Source organism: Juglans regia, chromosome 11 (assembly GCF_001411555.2).
Source record: "Juglans regia cultivar Chandler chromosome 11, Walnut 2.0, whole genome shotgun sequence".
In the NCBI taxonomy this organism is placed as follows: Eukaryota; Viridiplantae; Streptophyta; class Magnoliopsida; order Fagales; family Juglandaceae; genus Juglans; species Juglans regia.
Genome location: NC_049911.1, coordinates 22,189,160 through 22,211,234, shown reverse-complemented (window position 1 = coordinate 22,211,234; position 22,075 = coordinate 22,189,160). Strand labels below are relative to the sequence as shown.

Sequence of the window (22,075 nt, the reverse complement as noted above, 5' to 3'; positions counted from 1 at the left end):
ACAAATTATTATTTTTCTTCTACCTATTTCTCAATTATTAGTTGGGTTTGAATTTTAGAATAAAATATTAAAGTAATTAGATCTGATTTTTTAAAATAAAATATTACTTTTAAACATAAATAGTATATTTTTAAATATGAAGATGCACTTCTAAATATTATAGCTAATATTTCAAATCCTTATTGTTTGACTATTACAATGCATTACAAATCATATTTCTTCAAATTTTGAAGAGGGCATCTTTTCAAGTTTTCCTACGTTAAATTCAAACGTTAAAAATAGAAAAAGATGGCAGACAATTGCAGCGAGTTTAAATCCTTTTCCTACGCGCATGTGAAGAACTCGTCCATGACCCAAAACTGTAAACTTTCCCTCATCACGCATACTAGCGTCCGACGCACACTCGCACATACTGTGGCGCGCACTCTCTGTCTCTGTCTCTGTCTCTTTCTATCTTCAATCAAATCGGAGGGGAATGGCGGGTGGCTTTGTCGGATATTCCAGAAGCCCCGGCAGCCGTACCGTCGTGCGAGTCGTGGTTGCTGGGGACCGCGGCACCGGGAAATCTAGCCTGATCGCGGCAGCTGCCTCCGAATCCTTCCAAGAGAACGTCCCTTCAGTCCTCCCTCCCACTCGCCTTCCCGCCGATTTCTTTCCCGATCACGTTCCCGTCACCCTTATCGACACCTCCTCCAGGTACTTGCTTCTTTCATATGGATTTTGTACATTCGAGTGCGCGCGCGCGCGCGTTGCTTTGGAAGCTGAGGAAATTGAACGAAAACGGAGCTTTACTTATTGCGTATTATGTCGTGATTTTTTTTTTCTGCTTAAAATAATTTTGTTTGTAATTTTTATTCACCTAGAAGTGATTCGATTCGAGGATGATTTAGTTGAATCATTGATTAGCATAATTTAGTGGCGAACATTTCACGATTCGATTTTTAAGTTTACAAGTTAGTATCTCGCCACCCGCCTGATCATATTATTCAGCGACTTTTCAATTGCATTTTGGCGTGTGTACCGTGTACCGTGAACGTCTGTGTGCTTGCCTTTTTATCATGTAGAAGAGTATGCAAGTTTATGATTGAGTTTAAATGTTTTAGCCTGGAGAATAGAGGTAAGCTTAACGAAGAGCTGAAGCGAGCTGATGCCATCGTGTTAACATATGCCTGTGATCAACCTTTGACGCTTAGTCACCTGTGCTCTCACTGGCTCCATGAGCTTCGTCGCTTGGAGGTTCGAGGATTATATATTACTACTACCAACTATCATAGTTGTTATTGTTATTTTTGTTTTTAATTTTTTGCCACCCCCATGCTAGCCAGTAAACTAATGCTGCTCTGTCTCTTTGCTGTGTAACAAATGGGTAGGTAAAGGTACCGGTTATTGTTGTTGGTTGTAAACTAGATTTGCGAGATGAGAACAACCAGATGAGCCTGGAGCAGGTCATGTCACCAATCATGCAAAAGTTCAGGGAAATTGAGACATGTATTGAATGTTCTGCAGCTACCATGATTCAGGTATTGAAATGCCTTGGGGTTTTGTTGTGTTTATAACTCACTGGAATTCACATTTGGTGAGCGAGTCTTCCACCAGAAAACCACAAGAAAGATGGTTCTTGTTTGTTTTCTTGCTGGTGTTAGTAAGTTTTAACATTGGGAAATGCTTGATCTACAAATGGTTCTTATAAAATGAAGCTTACAAACTGACGTGACTTGATATAGTATATTAGATTGTAAGGTACCTTTTATTGTAAAGTAGATTTGACGTATCACATGAAACCACATCAGTTTGTAAACTAAGGGGATGTTTGGAAACATTTTTCATCCCATCCCATCTCATCTCATCCTATCTCATTTCCTTCTCAAACATCATTCAAATACAAACTTTCAAACCAATCATTACAACCTTTTCAAACTGATCTTTACAACTTTCCCAACTTTTCAAATAAAAAACAAAAAAAATTCAACATTTTCAAATCCTAAAATAAAAATAATATTAAAAAATAATATTTTAATAATATTTTAATTTTATAATATTTTTTATTCAACTTTTTCTCTCTCATTTCTCAAAATCCAATAAATACTTATCTCAAACTATCTTACTACTATTCACAAACCATCTTACTACTATTCACAAAATTCTTATCTCATCTCATTCCCCAAGGCCCAAGCATTCCCTAACTTTTGTAAGATCTCTTTATAGATTTAGCACTTCTCTTTAACATTATTAGAGATCGTAGGGTGGGAGAGGATGATGAGATTTTATGGCGCCCTTCGAGGAAAGAAAAGTTTATTGTATGTTCATCCTACAAGTCTATTGTCATGCATACGCAAACCCATTCCCATGGAAGCCCATTTGGAAGACTAAGTAGGGGTGACAAATCGTTTTAATGGGTCGTGTTCATGTTGTGTTAAGTCGTATATATTATACCATATGGATCAATCCGAACACGACCCGTTAAACTTAATAGGCCAAATTTTCAAACCCTAACATGACCATTAAAATAACGGGTTGACACGACATGACTTGTTTTGACCTGTTTTGACCTGTTTATATAAAGGGGTTGAATTGATCAAAACAATCAATTTAACCTGATTAATATAATTTTACATAAAATTTGAAATCACAATATCTCCCAAAAATGTAAAACTAACTATATAAGTCTAAAATCACAATCCAAACAATAAAAAATCAAAATTGCAATCTATATGAAGTGTGAGAGGCGGTCATGACTCGTGAGAACTGACTCAACTGAGAACTAAAAGAGAGAGTTAGGAAATATGAAATAAGATTAAGTATTTTTGTTTTTAGGTTAAAAAGGATATAATTATAATTTTGAGTAAAAAAACTTTAATGGGTCTAAACGGGTCACTAACAGGTTAAGCGGATCGACCCGATAGTGACCCATTAATGAATCGTGTCTTAACGGGTCAACCCGTTTTGACTTGAACCCATTAACATCAAACTCAAATCCGTTAATTTTGTGTCGTGTTCGTGTTAGGTTAACGGGTCGTATCACATATTACCACCCCTGACTAAGGCCCTTAGGGAAAGATCCTCTCTATAGATAACTTAGAAAACATTGGACTATTATATTGGATTAGTCTTGCATGTGCAAAACGAGTGGGGAGACTGTTGATCACCTACTACTTCACTATGAGGTTGCCATAACTCTATGGAATGAATTCTTTGCTAGAGTGGGTGATGCCGAGAGTGGTGGTTGACTTCCTAGCAAGTTGGCAAGGCCTATGTGGAAATGCTCAAATCGCGGCAATATGGAAGATGGTCCCAATTTGCCTATGGCGGTGCCTTTTGGAGGGAGTGGGATGAAAGAAGCTTCGAGGAGCACGAGCGGTTAAAGGACGAACTTAGAACTTTTTTCTGCAATACCTTCATTGGTCTTTTGTAGTAGATTTAATGGATTGAATATCCATGATTTTCTTGTATTACTGGACACTCATGCTTAGGTGTCACCCTTGTACACGTCCTTGTACTTGGGCTAACCTTTAGCATTAATAAAACTCTTTGTTTACTGATTAGAAAAAACATCATCAGATCATACATAAGTATAGGGGTTAGGGGCCATTAATCATAATACTATGTTATATCTCTATTCATTCTCTTGAAAATGGAAAAAAAAATCTAAAGACATGGGAAAGACACACCCTTAGAGAAGTTAAGAAAGATAAAATCTTCTTTTCCAGAGCAAAGGTCATTGAGTGGTACTTCTCTGACATTGCTCCTATCATCTAGTGCATGTAATACATGTCTGCATCAAAATTATTTGCGTCCGTATTATTTAAATGTCATGATTTGGTTTATGTATTTGAGGTTGCCGCTGAGTTTGTAGGTCCCCGAAGCTTTCTATTATGCCCAAAAAGCGGTACTTCATCCAACAAGCCCATTGTTTGACCAAGAAAACCAATGTTTAAGAGAACGATGTGCAAGGGCATTAAGAAGGATATTTGTACTTTGTGATCATGACATGGATGGTGCCCTGAATGATGTCGAGCTGAATGAATTTCAGGTTCCTTTTATGTGTCTTTTTTTTAATATCCTCTTTCGGTTTTGTGCAAGCCTTTTATTTATATCGATTGGCGTCTAAAGTTTTGTAATTTGTTAAACAGGTTAAATGTTTTAATGCTCCGCTGCAGCCTGATGAAATAGTGGTTGTTAAAAGGGTTGTTCATGAGAAGATACCTGCTGGAGTTAACCAGCTTGGCCTTACCCTTACAGGGTTCCTTTTCCTCCATGCTCTTTTCATTGAAAAAGGCCGTATTGAGACCACTTGGGCTGTCTTGAGGAAATTTGGCTATGATGATGATCTAAAACTCAGGGATGATTTTTTTCCAGTTCCATCTAAGCGAGCTCCTGATCAGGCATATCTTGATCTCACTTTCTTGCTTTGATTTTTATGAAGTTACGTTGCAAGTTACTTTCCAAAAAAAAGTTTCCTTGTTGGCTACCTTGTTGTTGTTCAAACAAGAGGTTGTATGTCACACACATATTTGGCTAGAAGAACTTATTCTAGGTTTGAGTTCATTGAAGCATGCTTATGATGGCGATCATGCAAAAGTACGATCATTTTGTTCCTTCCATAGGCACCAAAGAATAGGCACCATCTTCCACACAACAGTGATTTGTGGAATTCCGCCCAAATTCTTCTAACTGGTCAGGAGCTCAACTACCATAGTAGGCATAACCCAGGTTATCTCCAATCTTTTACAGACATTATCCCATAGCGATCTAGCGACCTCACAATGCAGTAGAAGATGGTCCACAATCTCACCATTTTTCCTACACATACAACACCAGTCCACAACAATTACCCGATGTTTTCGTAAGTTATTCATAGTCAAGATCTTGCCCAAAGATGCTGTCCAAAAAAAAAAAAAAAAATCGCCTTAAGAGGCGTCTTATTTCTCCAAATACTTTTCCATGGAAAGCTATTGTGTTGTGGGTTGATGAGGGTCTTATGAAGGAGCAGACAGAAAAATCGCCTTTTCTAGCAAGCATCCTCCACATTTATCAGTTCCTTGATTGCTCAATGTCATGGCATGCAAGGTTCTGAAAAAAATCAGCAAAGCTGCCAACTTCCCAATCAGGAGCCGCTCTCATAAAGTTCACATTCTAGTGGATTGAGCCACCGGACATCTTCATGAGATCCACCATTGATGTTTCCTGTCCACCCCCAATCCTGAAAACTATAGGGAATGTGTCTTTAAGGGCTCGATCTCCACACCATAAGTCATGCCAGAATCTTATTCTAGAACCATCACCCATCACGATTCTATTGTGTTGAGCAAACACCCCCAACCTCTACATATGTGCTTCCATATTCCCGCTCCATTCGCCCCTTGTACCTGCCTAGTACTCCAACCCCCCCAACATACACCCGTATTTAAAATCAATCACCATCTTCCATAGAGCTTCCCTCTTTGTGTTATACCGCCTCAACCATTTTTCAAGAAGAGCCCGATCGAATACCCTCAAGCTTCTAATTCCCAACCAGTCAATAGAAATTGGAGAACATACCTATCCCACTTGACTAGGTGGAACTTAAACTTGTCCCCTAACCCACCCAAAGAAAATCATGCTGAAGTTTCTCTATACTTGATGGGCTTAACTTTCATGATTTTCTTGTATCTTTTCTTCTTCTAGATAGGTATTTCTCTTATACACATCTTGTGTAGTTGTGTTGTGTCTTTTGCATTTTTTTTTATGAAGATTTCTCAAGTGTAAAAAAAAACCTAAGTAATCAAGTGATTTAAGATGCTTCATTATTGAAAAGTTAGAATGTCTTTAGTTTCTGGTGGTTTTTAAAATAGTGAGTCCCTGTATATTTAATGGCTGCAAATGCATATTCAAGCATGAGAGCTTGCTATGTGCGCTGTGCTGTGTATGCACCAATATTCAAGGAAACATATAACCTGGATTGTTGCGCTGCAAATTCATGGGATCCTGTTTACCTGATTTCTGGCATCATTACTGATGATATTATGACAGTCCCCCTTTTAATTCCCACCCTTGTTGTTGAATATTTGATGTTCTAGTCTTGCTTACTATATTAAGGTTTCTTCTTATATATAGATATATTCTATATGAACTAATTAATCTTAGATGTCATCTTGTAGAGTGTGGAGTTGACAAGTGAAGCTATGGAGTTTCTGAGTGGTGTCTTCCGGCTGTTTGACACTGACGATGTATGTCTCATTGCTGTTAATATGTGTTCTAGAATTAGACAGTTTACAACTTGCTAACTGATTTACTGCCATTAAATTTCTGAATATTAATCCTGGAAATTCTTATTAGGATGGAGCCCTACAACCCACTGAGCTTGATGAACTATTTTGTACTGCTCCAGAAAGGTAAAGTTGGCGTTAAATTTTGTTCTATTATTTTGTGTCATTACCACAGTTCTGTTTCTTTCATTTGTTTGATGTGGCTGCCTGAAAATGATGCTACTCATGCTTAATGAAATATTGTTGGTCTCCGGTGGATCCACTATAAACTCAATTCATGAATAAGCTGCTTCCAGTTACACTTGATTGTGCTGTTATATGGGTTGTATGCTTTGTTATTTCTTAGAAACATTCATGTTATTGCTTTTTAGAGTTGAAGAATCATCTTAACAGTGTATTACTGCACTCACATACCATTTAAAGGATGCGGTAGCTTTGTATGTTTTACCATAATGGATTTTAATGTAGTCATTTGTGAACCATGCTCTGTAACGTCACTCTTGGATGGGATTTTATGTGTGATTATAATTTGATTTTGCATATAGTTCGCAGGAAAAAGCTAACTAATAATAGGATATCAACAAGAAACTATAAATCCGTGTACAAGGCTTTGACAGTTCGGAATAGCAATCCGTTTCCTTGGAAGAGCATTTGAAGATATAAGGTACCCCCCAAGGTAGCTTTCTTTTGGCTGGATTGCTTCCGTTGGGAAATTTCTTACCACTGATAATCTGAGGAATGGAGGGCCTATTGTCATTGACTGGTGTCATATGTGTAAGAAAAGTGGAGAAACCGTGGATCATTTACTTTTACATTGCGAGGTGGTCAGGATTTTATGGGATGACATTTTTAACAGGACCGGAGTTGCTTGGGTGATGCCTAGAAGGGTGGTGGATCTTCTTGCATGTTGGAAAAGTCTTCTTGGCAATCGTCAAATTGCCGCTATATGGAAAATGATCCCCCTATGTCTCATGTGGTGTCTTTGGATGGAGAGAAATGGGCGGTGCTTTGAAGATCGGGAGCAATCTCTGGATGAGCTCAAAAGATTATTCAACAATTTATTTTTCTGGGCTACTGTTATTGACTTCAATGGGATTAGTTTAATGATTTTCTTGTATCCATTACTAGTCCCTAAATTGTAGATAGGTGTTCTCTTTGTATACGTCATGTGTACTTGGGCTATGCCTACTCTCTTCTATTAATAAATTTTATTTTACCAAAATTAAATATTTTAAATATTTCTGTCTATTTTGCTTGGTACTAATTATTTTTTTATGTGTAGCTTTGAGTGCAACCCTTGCCTGGGTCAGGCCATAGGGAACTGTTTGATACAGGGTAAACAATGTGTGGCTAAATGTTAAATTCATTGCTTAGTAATTGGATTTTGGAACAGGATCTGTATTTCCATCCCTAGCTATCCAGCATGTGGCACTTGGTATATATGTGTTTTGTCTTCAGAAAAATGTTCCGATGGTAATCTTTGTTTGCTGCATACACATTTATTTACTGCCCTGCTAATTAGAAAAATATTAAGTCTGTTGTGCACTTGTCCGTTTGTGATGAGTTGTTTGTGGTTTCCATTCATTCTGCTTCTTCTTTTTGAAAACTAAACCATTGAATCATAAGAATGACCTTTAACTGGTGTTCTTATATACCCAGGCTATATTTTTCTTACATGTGTTGTTCATGTTGTAATTTCAGTCCATGGGATGGGGCTCCTTATAAGGATGCGACCGAGAGAACAGCACGGGGTGATATATCACTTAATGCCTTTCTATCTCAGGTGTTTATGACTTCTGTTCTGTGATTCTTGCACCTCCCATGTGTGGTTGTATCGATTTCGTTCATGTTTTATATTGATGATATTCAATGGTGTATATGGTATATGGTGACATTTTGGTGTAACTTAAGTATCCTGGCTTCATATCAATATGTATAGATACTCATCGGGGTGCAGCTAAGTGGTACAGCCAAGTGGGATGACTGGTAGACCCAAACATCTCGGGTTTGAATTGCACTAGGAGTTTTCCTTTGTTTACCTTATATACTCTTCTAGTGGGTGGGGTCATGTCTCCAGGGTTTACTCCCCAAGGGTGGGTCTGAAGGACCCTACCAACTTATCCATCTTGGTGTGTTCAAAGAAAACCTAGAAAAATAGCCTCCAAGGTCAAACATCCAAACCAAACCTAAAAGAAAATCTAATACTAGCCAACATTGACATGTATAAGAACTAGCACTAGACTCAATTACATAATAAAGTAGTAATACCCGTGCAATCAATAGCCATTGTCCCTCGAACCTCTTTCAGTAGATCTGACCACTCCATGTATTCCCGAGTGGTTCCTGTTGCCCCTAGATTGACTAAAACATGTACTACACTGTTTGCTTCTCTCACACCTGTGACATTTTTGGATATATGATTTAATACTAACAAACAAAATTTGGTCCCATACCCTCATGGTACAACAGCACTACACTTCCAAATTAGCCAATTAGAGACCACCTGTGAATTAGATTTTCAACATTGTTCCTCGAGTCTAATATTAGGCATAGCTTCAGCCCATCCAACAATGCTCTCAATTCAGCCATAGCATTGGATCGCCCCCCGTAATGAGCAACAAACGATGTTATCAACCTTCCCTAGTTTGACCAAAGAGTAATTGTGTAGGAGTTTGTTTCTTAGTTTTGTACAGGTTTTGCTTATTGATTTTGTACAGTGGCTTTTGCTGGGGCCCAAATTTTGAGCTGATATACAAAAGCTCATATGCTTGATTAGAAAAAACTCCCCTAATTTAATTGCAAGTTTTTGTATTTCTTGAATTTAAAGGGATTTAGGCTTAAGTGGAGTTATATCTTTGGTTCTGTTAATGCATAAAATCTCCCCACTAGCTGAAACGGGAGAAAGGGTCATTCCCGGCCCATGGAGGTGTCCCGCATCTCGTTGAAGCACTCTAAAGCCCGTGGAGTGGCTTGGGGCGTCGGTATGGTGCCTGTCCGTACATCCATTGTAGTAAATAAAGAAAAATTATAGAAAGTATAAATAAACGAGACTCACAGATGTATGTGGTTTGGCATAGGGTCTACGTCAACGGGTTGTTTGGAAGACAAATCCACTATGATGAGAGTATTTTACAGTCTCTCATGGTCTCTGGTATCTCAGTGTACAATGGGGGTCGGACCCCTTTAGCCTAGAGAAGATAAAAATGTCATATCTTCTCGTGAGGTTGAATATCTCTCTCTCTGTGTCCACTGTCCTCATAGTAGTCGCCCAACCGTCTAGAAGTCCCCTTCCCTCAGATCTCAGATCCCTTTTATTATGGCCCTGTCAGTGGTAGATGAGAAAATTTATGTCACTTCCTCTCCTTGTAATGCCCCTGTCCCGGATGGGTCAAAAAATTATTTCCTGTCACCTAAACTCATGTCTCTCAAATACAAATATCATTTCCAAAGGCTCCAAAACACGAAAACATAAATTCATCTGTTCAACTTGATGCATAAATTTCTCTACAAAGTCATCAATGCGATAAATCTAATAAACATAAATCTACTTTTCCACAATCTCTAATAACCCCGACATAATTAACTATTAATTACATAAATCTCCATAATCCATAACAAATTGAAAACCACTACCAAATAAAACTCCTTTAATCATCAATAGTACCCTTAGGTACTCAACTTCCTATTCTTGGCTAGTCTTGCTCACAATCACTATTCTTGATCCCCAGCTGAACAATTAATATCATCTGAAAATATTATGAAGATAAGGGGGTGGGTTATCAACAACTCAATAAGCAAAGAACATATACTAATATGTACACATGAGACTAGGGGTGTACAAAAACCGTTAAACCGGCCGAGATCGAAGCAGAGTGGCCGTTGGAGTACAGAACCGTTCGAAACGGCAGAGAACTGGTCAGCTGGCAGTAGAAATAGGCTGCAACCGATGTTGCCCGGTTCGATTCCGGTTTGAACCTGGTTCAAACCTGCGAACTGGCTGATTATATATATATATATATATTAATATTATACGTGTATAAAACGACTCTGTTTTATTTAAGTAAGTGAAATAACATCGTTTTAAACCCGGGGTTTTGAAAAAAAAATATATGAAATGACGCCGTTTGGTTTAATACACCGTTTTGGGTTAGGGCTTCAACCTTAACCCCCAACCCCCTCTTCCCCTCTCATTTTCATGCCGTTTCCCTCTCTCTCTCTCTCTCTCTCTCCCCAATGCAATCTCCCTCTCAAGTTCTCAGCTCTCTCATCTCCCTCTCAACTCTGATTGGATGATAGACGACACACGCATAGAAGGCCGATGAAGGGCTACCTCCCTCTCCGATTCAGTTTTGAATTTTTCTATTTTTTGTTGTGATATTTGATTATTTGTTGTGAGATTTGCTGATATTTGTTGTTAAAATTCAGATTTGTGAAAATTTTTTTATGGGAGTGAAACTGACGGGGTCACAGATGAACTGAGGGTAATCGGCCGAAACTACGCAGGTTGGTTTTACACCCCCCCCCTATTGGCTGGTTTCGGTCAATATCACCCCTTGAAAAACATGTCGGTGCGGTTTCAGTTTTGGACCAAAATAGCACCGAGATGGTCGGTTTTCACCCCTACATGAGTCTTTTCAGAGAGTTCAGAATGCAGTAACAAATCATTTTAGTTTCAATATGCAAATCTTAAAACGTGTTATCAGAATATCAGAGTGACAATTCAAACTGTTCATATTCAAAAACCCTTTGGCATAGCATGACTGAACGTCATCATCTTATCATATCATATCATTTCATATCATATCACCATATCATATCAGAGACTATGTTTAACCCCCGTGGTAGGGTTGTGCTATCCCCGATGGCCAAACCAGGTAGTATCAGAATGTGAATCTTTCCCTTATTCATTCTTGGAACCCCAAGTGTGCACACAAGGAAGATTACGCAGAAAAACTATTTTGCTTCCAAAGTGGGTGCACTTAGAAACAGAGATATTGGTACCACCCATATAACAAAATCAGAATCATCATATCAGAACCAAAATCAAAAACATAATCAAAATGTCATGCCAAAGGTTTTTCAGATGCCTCATCATATCAAAACAGAGTACTGAATAAATTCATATCATTTTCACATAATCAAAACAGATTCAGAGCATCTTCATATAACATGTACAAAATTCCCAGGTTTCATATTCGCTTTTTTGCATAATTCAGTATTAGTATGCCAAAATTTTTCTCATGTCCACCAATCATGTCAGAAAATACTCTTTTTATACAACTTTCATGAGTAATGCAGAACACATAACTGAGGTTGTTTTCACATTTCTTTTCAGAACATAACTTGCATAGTTTTTTTTAAAATCAGCCTTAATTTATTTTATTTTTATGCAAAGTTTAGCATAAGAATCCCGTTTACCTGGTTTTTAACTTTTCTGAATTTTTCCACAACCATACCGAACGAATGTCAATCATCACCTATACAGAATACTAAACGTTACTAAATTTCTAAAAAGACTTACTAAAATTCTCCATTTACTTAGATACATACTACGGAAATAGCTTTAATAATTATTTTGTTATATACATAAATTAATAGATACTAATATTATTAATTTCTATAATAACCTATCTACACTTTCAATTTACAACTTAATAAAATAATTGTATCCATTTCAATTAACGTAACCATTAGAAACTCATTTAGTAAGATAGACTTAAATCAGACTTAAAAGTGTTTAAAAATAAAATTAAAATCTTATTGATTGCTACTAAAATTTAGTTGTAAAAAGTAATACTTAATAATGTAACTTAAATTCTTAAGTAATTTACTGTAAAAATATGAGTTTTTGGGCTAACAAAATAAGAAACTAACTGTAAAACAAGCCCAGCCTGCAATGTAAGGAGTAGCCCAACATAAACAAGTCTAACGTAAAACTCACTTCCTGCCGTTGATTTTCAAGTTGAGGCAAATACATAATTTGGGTTTGTACATGGTTGCTTTACGGAGGCTACACGATAATTTTCACAGTGATGGTGAGACAAACTCACCGAGAAGGAAGAGACCGTGTGGCGGCTGGTGGCTAGACCTTCATGGCAGCAAGTGCGATGGAAGAGGAAGCGCTGTCAGTCGGAGTTGGAGGGGAACCACATCTTCTCCGACGTATTGTGGAGGTTGAACTTATCTTTAGGCCTCACGGCTTTCTAACATGAATAGTCGTTCGTGAGGATTCCTTGGTGCAACTACTTGGTGGTTAGACCAGTGGTTTATGTGCGCTTGGTTGTGCGGGGTGAGGATTACGGTGGCTGGGTGGTGGTTGCATAGAGGAGGGTGGCCGTGGCCTTGTTGCTCACGGGAAGAAAAAAATACTCTGTTTCAGGTTGCCAAAACAGAGGACGTTGGGCCTGTTCGTGTGGCCTAAGTCTTGGTCTTCACCGTTGTTCATGGTGGTCTGCCTGTGGGAGGTGCACAACTTGGAGTAAGGCTATGGCAGTTGATGTGTATAGAGCTGGCCGTGGCCTTGGCATGGTGTACATGGGACGTGTAGCTTGCGGTTTTCCATGAGGGACCGAGCGTGGCTTACTCATCCATGGGTTGGCAACAATGATGGTGGCCCTTGGTGGAGGTGTTGCGGCTTGGAACAATATCGAAGGGCGGTGGTGCATGGGTTTAGACGGTGGCTTTCTGGTTCACTGTGCATCTTTGCAAGTTGAGATGCTATGCATGGGTTTCTTGGTGGGGGAAAAAAAGAAGGCCTTAGGGAGAGCTTGGCATGCGTGAATAGCAGCTTCTGGTTTCTTGTTCATGGAGGTTGGGCTGGGGTAGGGCTTGGGCGACGAAACTCACAGAGAAATAGAGAGAGAGAGACGTCTGCGTTTTGAGTGCAAATGAGAGAAAAAAAAAGTGGGAGAGTCTGCGGGGAGTGTGGCACGAAGGAGCTGAAGAACAGTTGAAAAATCCGAGTAAGGTGAGATACGGTTGTGAGAATCCGAGTGCAGTGACAAAAAATGAATTGAAATGAGAAGTGAGTGGGTGAGATCGTATCGGGGAGGAGAGAAAATGGGGTCGAAGATTTTGGGGGGAGGAGGAAACTGTTGGGGTGGGGTAAAAAAGAAAGAGAGGTTAGAAGGGCACTTACCAAACAATGTCATTTTACTCTTTAATCGCTGCGTTCCTCGTGGGCCTGGGCTTGAGGCGTGGGTCTTACACTCCTTGCGTGTTTGACTTACTTTTCTTCTTCTGCACTTGCTTTTCCTTTCCTTCCTCTAGCTACTTGATGGTACCTTTATCATGGATTGGGCTTGGTGCATCTTGAGCTGGGCCTGGTATATTTACTCCCAATAGTATGCCTTCTTAAGGTCGATTTACTCAACATGAAGAATTTGAGAATCTTCAAGTCAACCACGATAGAGATAGTGTAACGCCCCAATGGAAGGCCCAAACCACATGGCATATACTCCAAAAGGACTAGTCAATGATGCAATTGGAGCCCCATTGGAACCTTATAAAGAGTAAGAACTTCTCATTCCCAAGCAATGTGGGATCCCATACACCACCTACCTTTTATCCATATCATATGGGGTATCACAATTTACCCCTCTTAAATTCCCGGGCCTGTCCATTGTAGGTGGCACGGCTCAAATACCACATTTCTGGTTGGGATAGGCTCTGATATCATTTGTAATGCCTCAATGGAAAGCCCAAACCACATGACTTATACTCCAAAAAGACTAGTCAATGATGCAATTGGAGCCCTATTGGAACCTTATAAAGAGTAAGAACTTCTCATTCCCAAGCAATGTGGGATCCCATACTGCATACACCACCTACCCTTTATCCATATCATATGGGGTATCGATAGTCTATGGAAAACTATAGAAAAATAAATTCTGGGAATTGGTTCCTAGTTTTCTGTTTGTTTATGCTAAGCAATGAAGAACTCCGAGTGTGGAACTAGGCGGGAGATGGCTCGACCGCGCTAGGTGCAAATGTGGAACTTGGCTTAGAGAGCTAGGTGGGAGATGTTACTCGCAACAGAGCTCGGTTTGGAGAGCTAGGCAGGAGATGTGCTTGACCGTGCTAAGTGCGAGCGCAGAGCTCGGCTTGGAGGGCTAGGCTGGAGACGACTCAACCGCGTTGGGTGTGAGTGCGGAGCTTGGTTTGGAGAGCTAGGAGGGAGATGTGCTCAACGGGTTTAAGTGCAGAGCTCGGCTTGGAGGGCTAGGCAGGACACGTCTCAACTATGCTAGGTGCGAGTGCGGAGCTCGGCTTGCAAAGCTAGGTGGGAGACGTGCTCAACCGCGCTAAGTGCGAGCGCGAAGCTCGGCTTGGAGGGCTAGGCGGGAGACGGCTCAATCGCGCTGATTGCGAGTGCGGAGCTCGAGAAAAACTTGCATAGTTTGTAATAAGGGCGTTTGAGGATGCAACCATTTGAATGTTATCGATAGCAAAGAGTGCATATTTCCGTGATTTTTTTTGCCATTGTTGGTAGTAGTGGTTTTTTTTTGCCCCTTATGTGATTTTCTGGTGGTGTTTCCATTTTGATAGTGGAGTTTTTTTGCCCCATGGTTGCGTTGCTTTGGTTGGAGACAAAGCTCGACCACATTGTTTTTGCTAGAGACAGCTCAACCTGTGGCAAGAGACATATCTCGATCGCACGACTGTGATAGGAGACGGATCTTGACCGCACGACTGTGGTGGGAGACGGATCTCGACCGCACCAAAGACCAAACAGGTTAGTGTAGGTAATCTAAATCACAAGTTTGAGATTTGCAAACCTGAACCGTTTCACTAGTGTGGTGAAGGCTTGAGATGCATAGATGAGGCCAGCGGGTAGCCATGCTTTGGCAATGATGAAGATCTGGGGGCCCATGATACTGAGCGGCCTATTCAAGGTCGTTTAGCTGTTCCGATCGTGCTTTGCATGGGTTGTTTGCCATGGTGAGCAATCTTACTGTCGTGAGCAACTGATTATGGGCAAACAACATTTTGTAGGCGAGGAGAATGATTGCTGCGTTTGGCTGTCGTGGTTCACATAGCTTTACGTGTGTGCTCAGCTAGGCGGTAGCGAGAGGGTGGCGAGATGTGGCCTGCCATGGTGGTGAGATACTGCTTGTTGCTCACCAAGAAAATGGAGCCGGCCTATCTACATGGTGGCAAGAGACTCGTGGTCAGTTGGCGGTGTGTAACTCAGGTGGTTGCCCGCCACAGGATGTGGCAAGCTGTTGTGGCCAAGCAAGATGTGGCCGAGCAAGCTGTGGTTGAGCAGCTCCCTTGCCAATTAGCCATCACTGTGGGCGAGCAAATGTGGCTGAGTTACTCGGGGCTGGGCAAGATGTGGTGGGCTTACATGCCCGCCACTATACACATCTCGATCGGGTTCATTTGTTGTGTGCATTGGATGACTTTTGTGGGTGCTTCGGCTGTTGTGGCGTTTTTGGAAGAGGGATACCGTGCTGGAGACTGACACCACGGGGATCGTGGTGGCCGACGGTTGCTTCTCCAGCTCACAATTGGTTGGCGAGATGGTTCCCATTGGCCCTTGGACCTTGCATGGCGAGAACCAAGCAGAGCAACCTCCGCTGATTCTGTCCGGCCTTCCGTTGGAGTGGGCGTCGCAAGCGGAGCCATTTGTGAGGGGCGGTGAGCAACCACCCTGTTGCACGAGCCTCTGGGTGCACCTAAGTGCACAATGTTCTTAACCGTATGGGCGAGGAACTCTCTCTCGCCCAATTCTTCTCTCTTTTTTTCTTTTACCCAAAGTAATAAGATAAAATAATGACAAATGAAAAGGTGAGGTGAATCTTATCTGCTCATTCGGAGATGACTTTAGAAGCCAGGAAATCCTCCTTCTCTCTCTTCTAGTGTAGAGAATAAATCGATCCCAACTGTTAACGTATAAAATCTCCCAACTAGTCAGAATTGGAGAAATGGTTATTCCCGGCCCACGGAGGTGTCCCGCATTTTGTTGAAACGGTCTGAAGCCCGCAGAGTGGGTTGGGGCGTTGGTACGGTACTCGTATGTACATCCATAGCAGTAAATAAAGAAAAATTATAAAAAATATAAATAGAGAAGGAAATACACAGATTTATGTGGTTTGGCGCAGTGCCTATGTCCACGGGTAGTTTAGAGGGCAAATCCACTATGATGAGAGTATTTTACGGTATCTCATGGTCTTTCATACTCATTGTACGATGGGGGTCGGAACCCTTTAGCCTATAGAAGATAAAAATGGCATCTCTCCTCGTGAGATTGAAGATCTCTCCCTGTGTTCTTGTAGTAGTCGCCCAACTATCTAGAAGTCCTCTTCCCTCAAATCTCAGATCCTTTTTATTATGACCCTATCAGTAGTAGGTGAGAAAATCAGCTTTATGTCACTTCATCTCCTTGCTTGTGTCTCACTTACCTTTCTTCCTCTGCTCTTGCTTTTTCTTTCCTCCCTCACTCTTACACTTGCTTCCTGATAGTACCTTTATCATGGATTGGGCTTGGTGCGTCTTGGGCTGGGCCTAGTATATTTACCCCCAACAGCTACATTTGCATGTAGCCTTGTAGGAATTACCTGTGATAACAAACTTGCAAAATGAATCTATTTAAGAGTAAAGTGATTTATGTTGACATTTTAACAATGAATGTCCCTGTCCAAGTTGGGATATCATTTATTTTCTCCACGTTTATGTATTATTTTATGGATTACATGCTTGCGTATCCCAGTAGCCTATGTTGACTGGGAGATGAGGCATAGTGATCTCTACTTCGCTTTGTGGGAATTCACATTCAATGACCTCAATCCTTCACTAATGTATATGATATGATTGTATCTGCACGGTGATTGACACTGGAGATTCTCTGAGCATTCCTTTCAGGATCTCATCTTCCAATGACACTAACTGATGATAACAGTTGAATCTCCGACTAGCATTTCATTCATTTAATCAGCAAAAAAATGTAAGAAAAGAAGAAAGCTTCCTTCTAACCTTTCAAGGCTTATCTGCCTTTGAACATGAGGATACAACTCTTCATTTCTTCTCTCATTGGAAAGCTGCCATCAAAACTCAGTTTGACTACTGTTTATGGTGGTCAAAGGCCTGCAAAGGGTGCTTGGAAAATTCTGATATGATTCTCCCATCCATACGGATGAGAAATCAAGGCATCATTTCATATTATATTTCCCTGAAAATTAAAAAAGAGCCAGAAAAGCTAGCTTTATTTTTAAGCAAACTGACTTTCAAAATTGTGTTCTAAGTAATTTTAAATAATAAAAAAATAGCATGTTTTCCACCAAAAAACTTAAACTACAGTAAAAATAGCCAAAGCCCCACAGCCTTCCCCTAACCACTGCCGAGACCACAAAAGACTATTTCCAACATAAGAATTATATGAGCACCAGTAACCCACAACAAACTGACCAATCAATGTACAAATGAGTACTGCACCTTGTCCCTGATCTCTTTGTTTGTTACATAATTATGATTGCTTTCTTTATCTTTTTTAGATTCCATCCATCCATCTTCTGAAGCTAAATGTTAATAATACCACTGTTAAAAATGTGGTTGCAGTGGGCTCTTATGACATCACTAGATCCACATCATAGTTTGGCCAACTTAGTATATATTGGATATGGTGGGGATCCTGCTTCAGCGGTTCGTATCACAAGGAGAAGATCAGTAGATCGTAAAAAGCAAAGAACAGAGAGAAATGTTTTTCAATGCTTTGTTTTTGGTCCTAGAAGTGCTGGAAAATCTTCTCTATTGAATTCATTACTAGGAAGGTGCTGCATCTGAACCAATTACTATAGTCAATATAACTTTATCAGTGGATAACATTCTTGATAGGTTCATCCTCCAGCTTGTTCTAATGCACCTGGTTAACTTTTTTTTTTTTTTTCCTTTTGTTATATCGTGTACTAATTATAACTTTTCATTTTTCTCTCCTTTCTTCTAAGCAATGCATTCACTGCCCATTCCAACTACAGGCCTTTATCCAAAATTAATTCAGCAACTGGCGAGCATTATGCAGCAAATGTTGTTGACCAGCATGGGGTGAGTACGCTCAGTAAAAATGTGTGGTCTAGTTGTTTAATGGAATATTTCCCCTGCCCCTCCTTTGCTATTCACGCAAACATTTAAAACCATCTACGACATTAGTATTGTGAGTAAAGATGATGTCCAGAGGAAAAATAAACTACAGGCTTCTTTTTTTTTAATCTGCATGCTAACTTCTAAAAATAAATGCGCCCATTCATCTTATTTAGTTGTTGTTGAGCTACATAATCATGTTTTATGATATTACTTCCCTTACAGGGGTGTAAGAGGACTCTTTTATTGCGAGAGATACCAGAAGATGGAGCTAAAAAGTTCTTGTCTAATCAGGAATTTTTGGCTGCTTGTGATGTAGCTGTCTTTGTCTATGACAGGTAAGCACGATGCTGTTTGTATTTATTCGAATTAATGTATGTCATGGGTCCAACAACATGATATGCTAGTGCGGGGTTTTGGAATTGCAATTCGATTTCAATCCAGTTAATTGAAATTGATCTTGTAGGTGCTGATATATATTCAACCCATTGCAAAGGGCTCTAGAAGAGAGAGCTCCTGCCACACACCTATTAGACTCCTAGCTGAGACTTGTCACTTTGCAGGGCTTGTGTTCAGTGAGGGAGTGCTAGCCTAGAGCTATTACCTATGGTTGGTTGAATAGCCTACGTCTTTACCCCTAGACTGCTTCCGAATTATATCCTTCCTTTTCTTATGCTGCTTCCTGGAAGAGCCTTTCATTATCTTGTTAGGTTCCGATTTCCTAACTTTCTACTTATAAATAAAAGAAGATTATTTTATTTCCTTGGTCCAAAAGCACGATTAGCCTACTAGATTGAAGTTGGATTTGTGGATCCTAAAATCATAATGAAAGAGGGTCTTGATGAATTATACCTGGCAAATCCTACCACAAAGTTTGTTTTTAACCTCTCAAACACGTACATGTGATTGTTCAACTTATTAATGAACAATTTCCGTATCCTGGGGTGTAATGTGTTCCATTTTGTGGATTTGGGATAGACTTAAACCAGAATGAAGATGGAAAGGGAGATCAGGTTTTTAGGTCCTCGTGCTCTTTTAGTTTTCCTTGACAAAAGTCTAGAATAAAATAAGAATTGCATCTTTTCCAGGATAGAATCACCAAAAAATCGACCCTTTCTGGATAAAAGTAAAAAATTGAGTTTGAAAAAAAGAAGTACCATCTTTTTTACCAGAATCAAATAAAGGTACCTAACTTTTCTGCATCATGATCAAAGTGTGACAACATTCTTCTACCTCCAGTTCAGATGAAAAATCATGGAAAAGCACAAAAGAGCTTCTGCTGAATGTTGCTAGGCATGGAGAAGAAAGTGGTTATGGAGTGCCGAGCCTCCTAATTTCTGCTAAGGATGATCTAGATCCACATCCAGTGGCAATACGAGATTCATTAAAGGTTTTTCCATTCTCCTTGGTTACCTTGTCTGCACATACTCTTTTTTTTTTTTTTGTAGGATTTAGCCAGAAGGGAGTCCTTTGGACAGATTGTTGATGGCCTGATCTTTAACCCATGCCAAAGAAGGGGTTTGGAAATAGTTTTCAACCAGCAATATGCACTTACTCAATTACATGTTTACATGATTTATAAACCGTTCCTTCAAATATGCGATTTTATTTGCTCATACATCTTTTGACAGAGAAATGTGCTGATAATTCCAAATTTTGACTTTCCTGTCTTAGGTAAGTCAGAAATTAGGAATAGAGGCACCTATTCCTTTGAGCATGAAATTGAGCAATCCACACAATATATTTGGTAGAATTATAAGTGCAGCTGAACATCCACATTTGGGCATCCCTGAAACTGAGACTGGAAGAAAGCGCAAGCAGTACCAACAGCTTTTTAATCGATCTCTCATCTATGTCTCGAGTATGGTTCTCTAGCTCACTCATCTCCCCAGCATTTGTACTTGCACAGTTATCATTTCTATCTTGTTTATGCATTTCTTTGACTGGATTTTTGTATCAAATTGCAGTTGGGGCTGCTGTTACTGTTGTCGGACTGGCTGGATACCGTGCCTATGCTGCTAACAGGAGCACTTCGAATTAAGCATTAGGAGTCTGTCCATCAATAAACTTCTGCTGTGCCACTGCTGCAACTTCAATAAATGGTTCGTTTGTCTAGCTTTGCCTTTTTTTTTTTTGGCAAACAGATCTTGCTGGCCATTCTGAAAACAAAGATGTATACCTAACAATATTAGCAATTTATTCTCCAAGGTATATTATCCTTTTCAGAATCAAAATTATTCGCATAGATTCTCCTCCCATGTTATTTTTGGCCCTTTCAACATCTGTGCACGTGATTGTGCATTTTTTGTTTTTCGAACGTAATTCTGCTTGAAGACAGTCCCTGGCAATGCTGGTCCTCGTGGTGTAAGCATTGAGTTCAGAAAATGTTAGCAGTATCTACGGCGATATCAGATTAGATTGATCTGTGATTCTTTGCCTTCGTCCTCTTCTTCCTCTCTAACAACCTTTGAACCGCCGACTGGTGGAAGCAACACCTCATACTTTGAGGGTAAAAACTGTATTTTTCTCTTTGTAAGGGAACATAAACTTGTATACTCAAACAAATTTGAGTATAAATTTATTTACTCAAGTTTTCAAAACAAAAATGAACCATTTTTAAGTCAATTTAAACACTTCCTAATCTATTGATTTTTTCTTTCTTTTTCCTTTTTAATACCAAGTAGATAAGTGAAAATTACACAAGATAATTTTTAAGACTAGTTCAATTCTCTTAAGAGTTGAGCTGAGTTCAACTTTTTATAAATAGTAGTGAGTTGAGTAGTGAAGGAAATTATGTGAGACCTATTTAAACTGAGTTTAAAAACTGAGTTTAAAGTGTGTTTGGATGTTAAGATGAGTTTAATACTTTTTATGGGAAGTTGAGAAAGGTTGTAGGTCCCACATGTAATGAGGTTTTGAGTTGAGATAAGTTTAGTAATTTGAGAATTGAGTGTTTGGATGTTAGACTCAACTTAAAATTAGACTGACCTCATCTGAGTCTTGTAACCAAACATAGCCTTAAGCTTCAAGAGGATTTTCAATTGGGGGGCTTATTAGCTTTGGTTCTCTCCTCTTGAAGGGTGAGGTGTTTCACTTTGTTTGTTGACAAAGCTTCTCTCTCTTCGGCGTAAGCTTATAGAGTTCTGTAACAATGGAGGATGAAATTATTGCATGTTGGGGAACCTTGAAGCTCACAGAAGAAGAACAACAAGAACTAATTCTACCAGAGGAAGCGGTTTTATCTACCAAACTCAAGGGCAGTCATTGTCTCCTTGCTCTTATTCTAAACGACAGGAATGCAAACCATGAAGCCTTCAAGACCACCATGGCCAAAGTGTGGAACATAGCAGGGTGGCTAACCTTTAAAGAACTTGGCACCAACAAATTTCTATTAGAGTTTCAGCTGCTGTCTGATAAGAACAAGGTCTTGAAGGGGAGGCCTTGGACTTTTGATCAACACTTGATCTGTCTAGAGGATTTCGAAGGAGAGCTATCTTCCAACGAGGTGCACTTCACCTCAGAACCATTATGGGTCCAAGTGCACAATCTACCATTCGCAGGCATGAATGAGCAGTTGGCGAAAAGGATAGGTGCAACCATAGGCAAGGTGCACACAGTGGAAGTAGATGACCAGGGCTGCAGATGGGGGAGTTTTCTAAGACTCAGAGTGGAAGTGAACATCACCAAGCCTCTGTTACGAGGCATAATGATCAACCTGGGAGGCAAATAGTGCTGGACTTATTTCAAATATG

General features: G+C 39.8%; 1 protein-coding gene across 2 annotated transcripts; it reads left to right on the top strand.

The window, feature by feature from the left end:
* Positions 1–322: 322 nt before the first annotated feature.
* Positions 323–20,566, top strand: LOC108986110 (mitochondrial Rho GTPase 2-like). Of its 2 annotated transcripts, none has more exons than XM_035695711.1 (14): positions 323–696; positions 1,104–1,236; positions 1,371–1,520; positions 3,854–4,030; positions 4,131–4,382; positions 6,138–6,206; positions 6,316–6,371; positions 7,947–8,028; positions 17,805–18,016; positions 18,191–18,287; positions 18,549–18,661; positions 19,563–19,713; positions 19,998–20,184; positions 20,291–20,566. In XM_035695711.1, exons 1-14 carry the CDS (start codon positions 476–478, stop codon positions 20,362–20,364), a joined length of 1,974 nt encoding a protein of 657 aa, XP_035551604.1. In that variant the 5' UTR covers positions 323–475; the 3' UTR covers positions 20,365–20,566. The 2 variants fall into 2 exon arrangements, with proteins under 2 accessions (XP_035551604.1, XP_018814175.1); XM_018958630.2 differs by having other exon boundaries at positions 324–696; positions 18,221–18,287.
* The last annotated feature ends 1,509 nt before the right edge of the window (positions 20,567–22,075 follow it).

Coding starts and splice junctions, on each gene's coding strand:
- LOC108986110 (XM_035695711.1), top strand. CDS start 476: ATGGCGGGTGGCTTTGTCGGATATTCCAGAAGCCCCGGCAGCCGTACC. Junction 1,237..1,370: donor ATGAGCTTCGTCGCTTGGAG/GTTCGAGGATTA, acceptor ACAAATGGGTAG/GTAAAGGTACCGGTTATTGT. Junction 20,185..20,290: donor ATCTCTCATCTATGTCTCGA/GTATGGTTCTCT, acceptor ATCAAATTGCAG/TTGGGGCTGCTGTTACTGTT.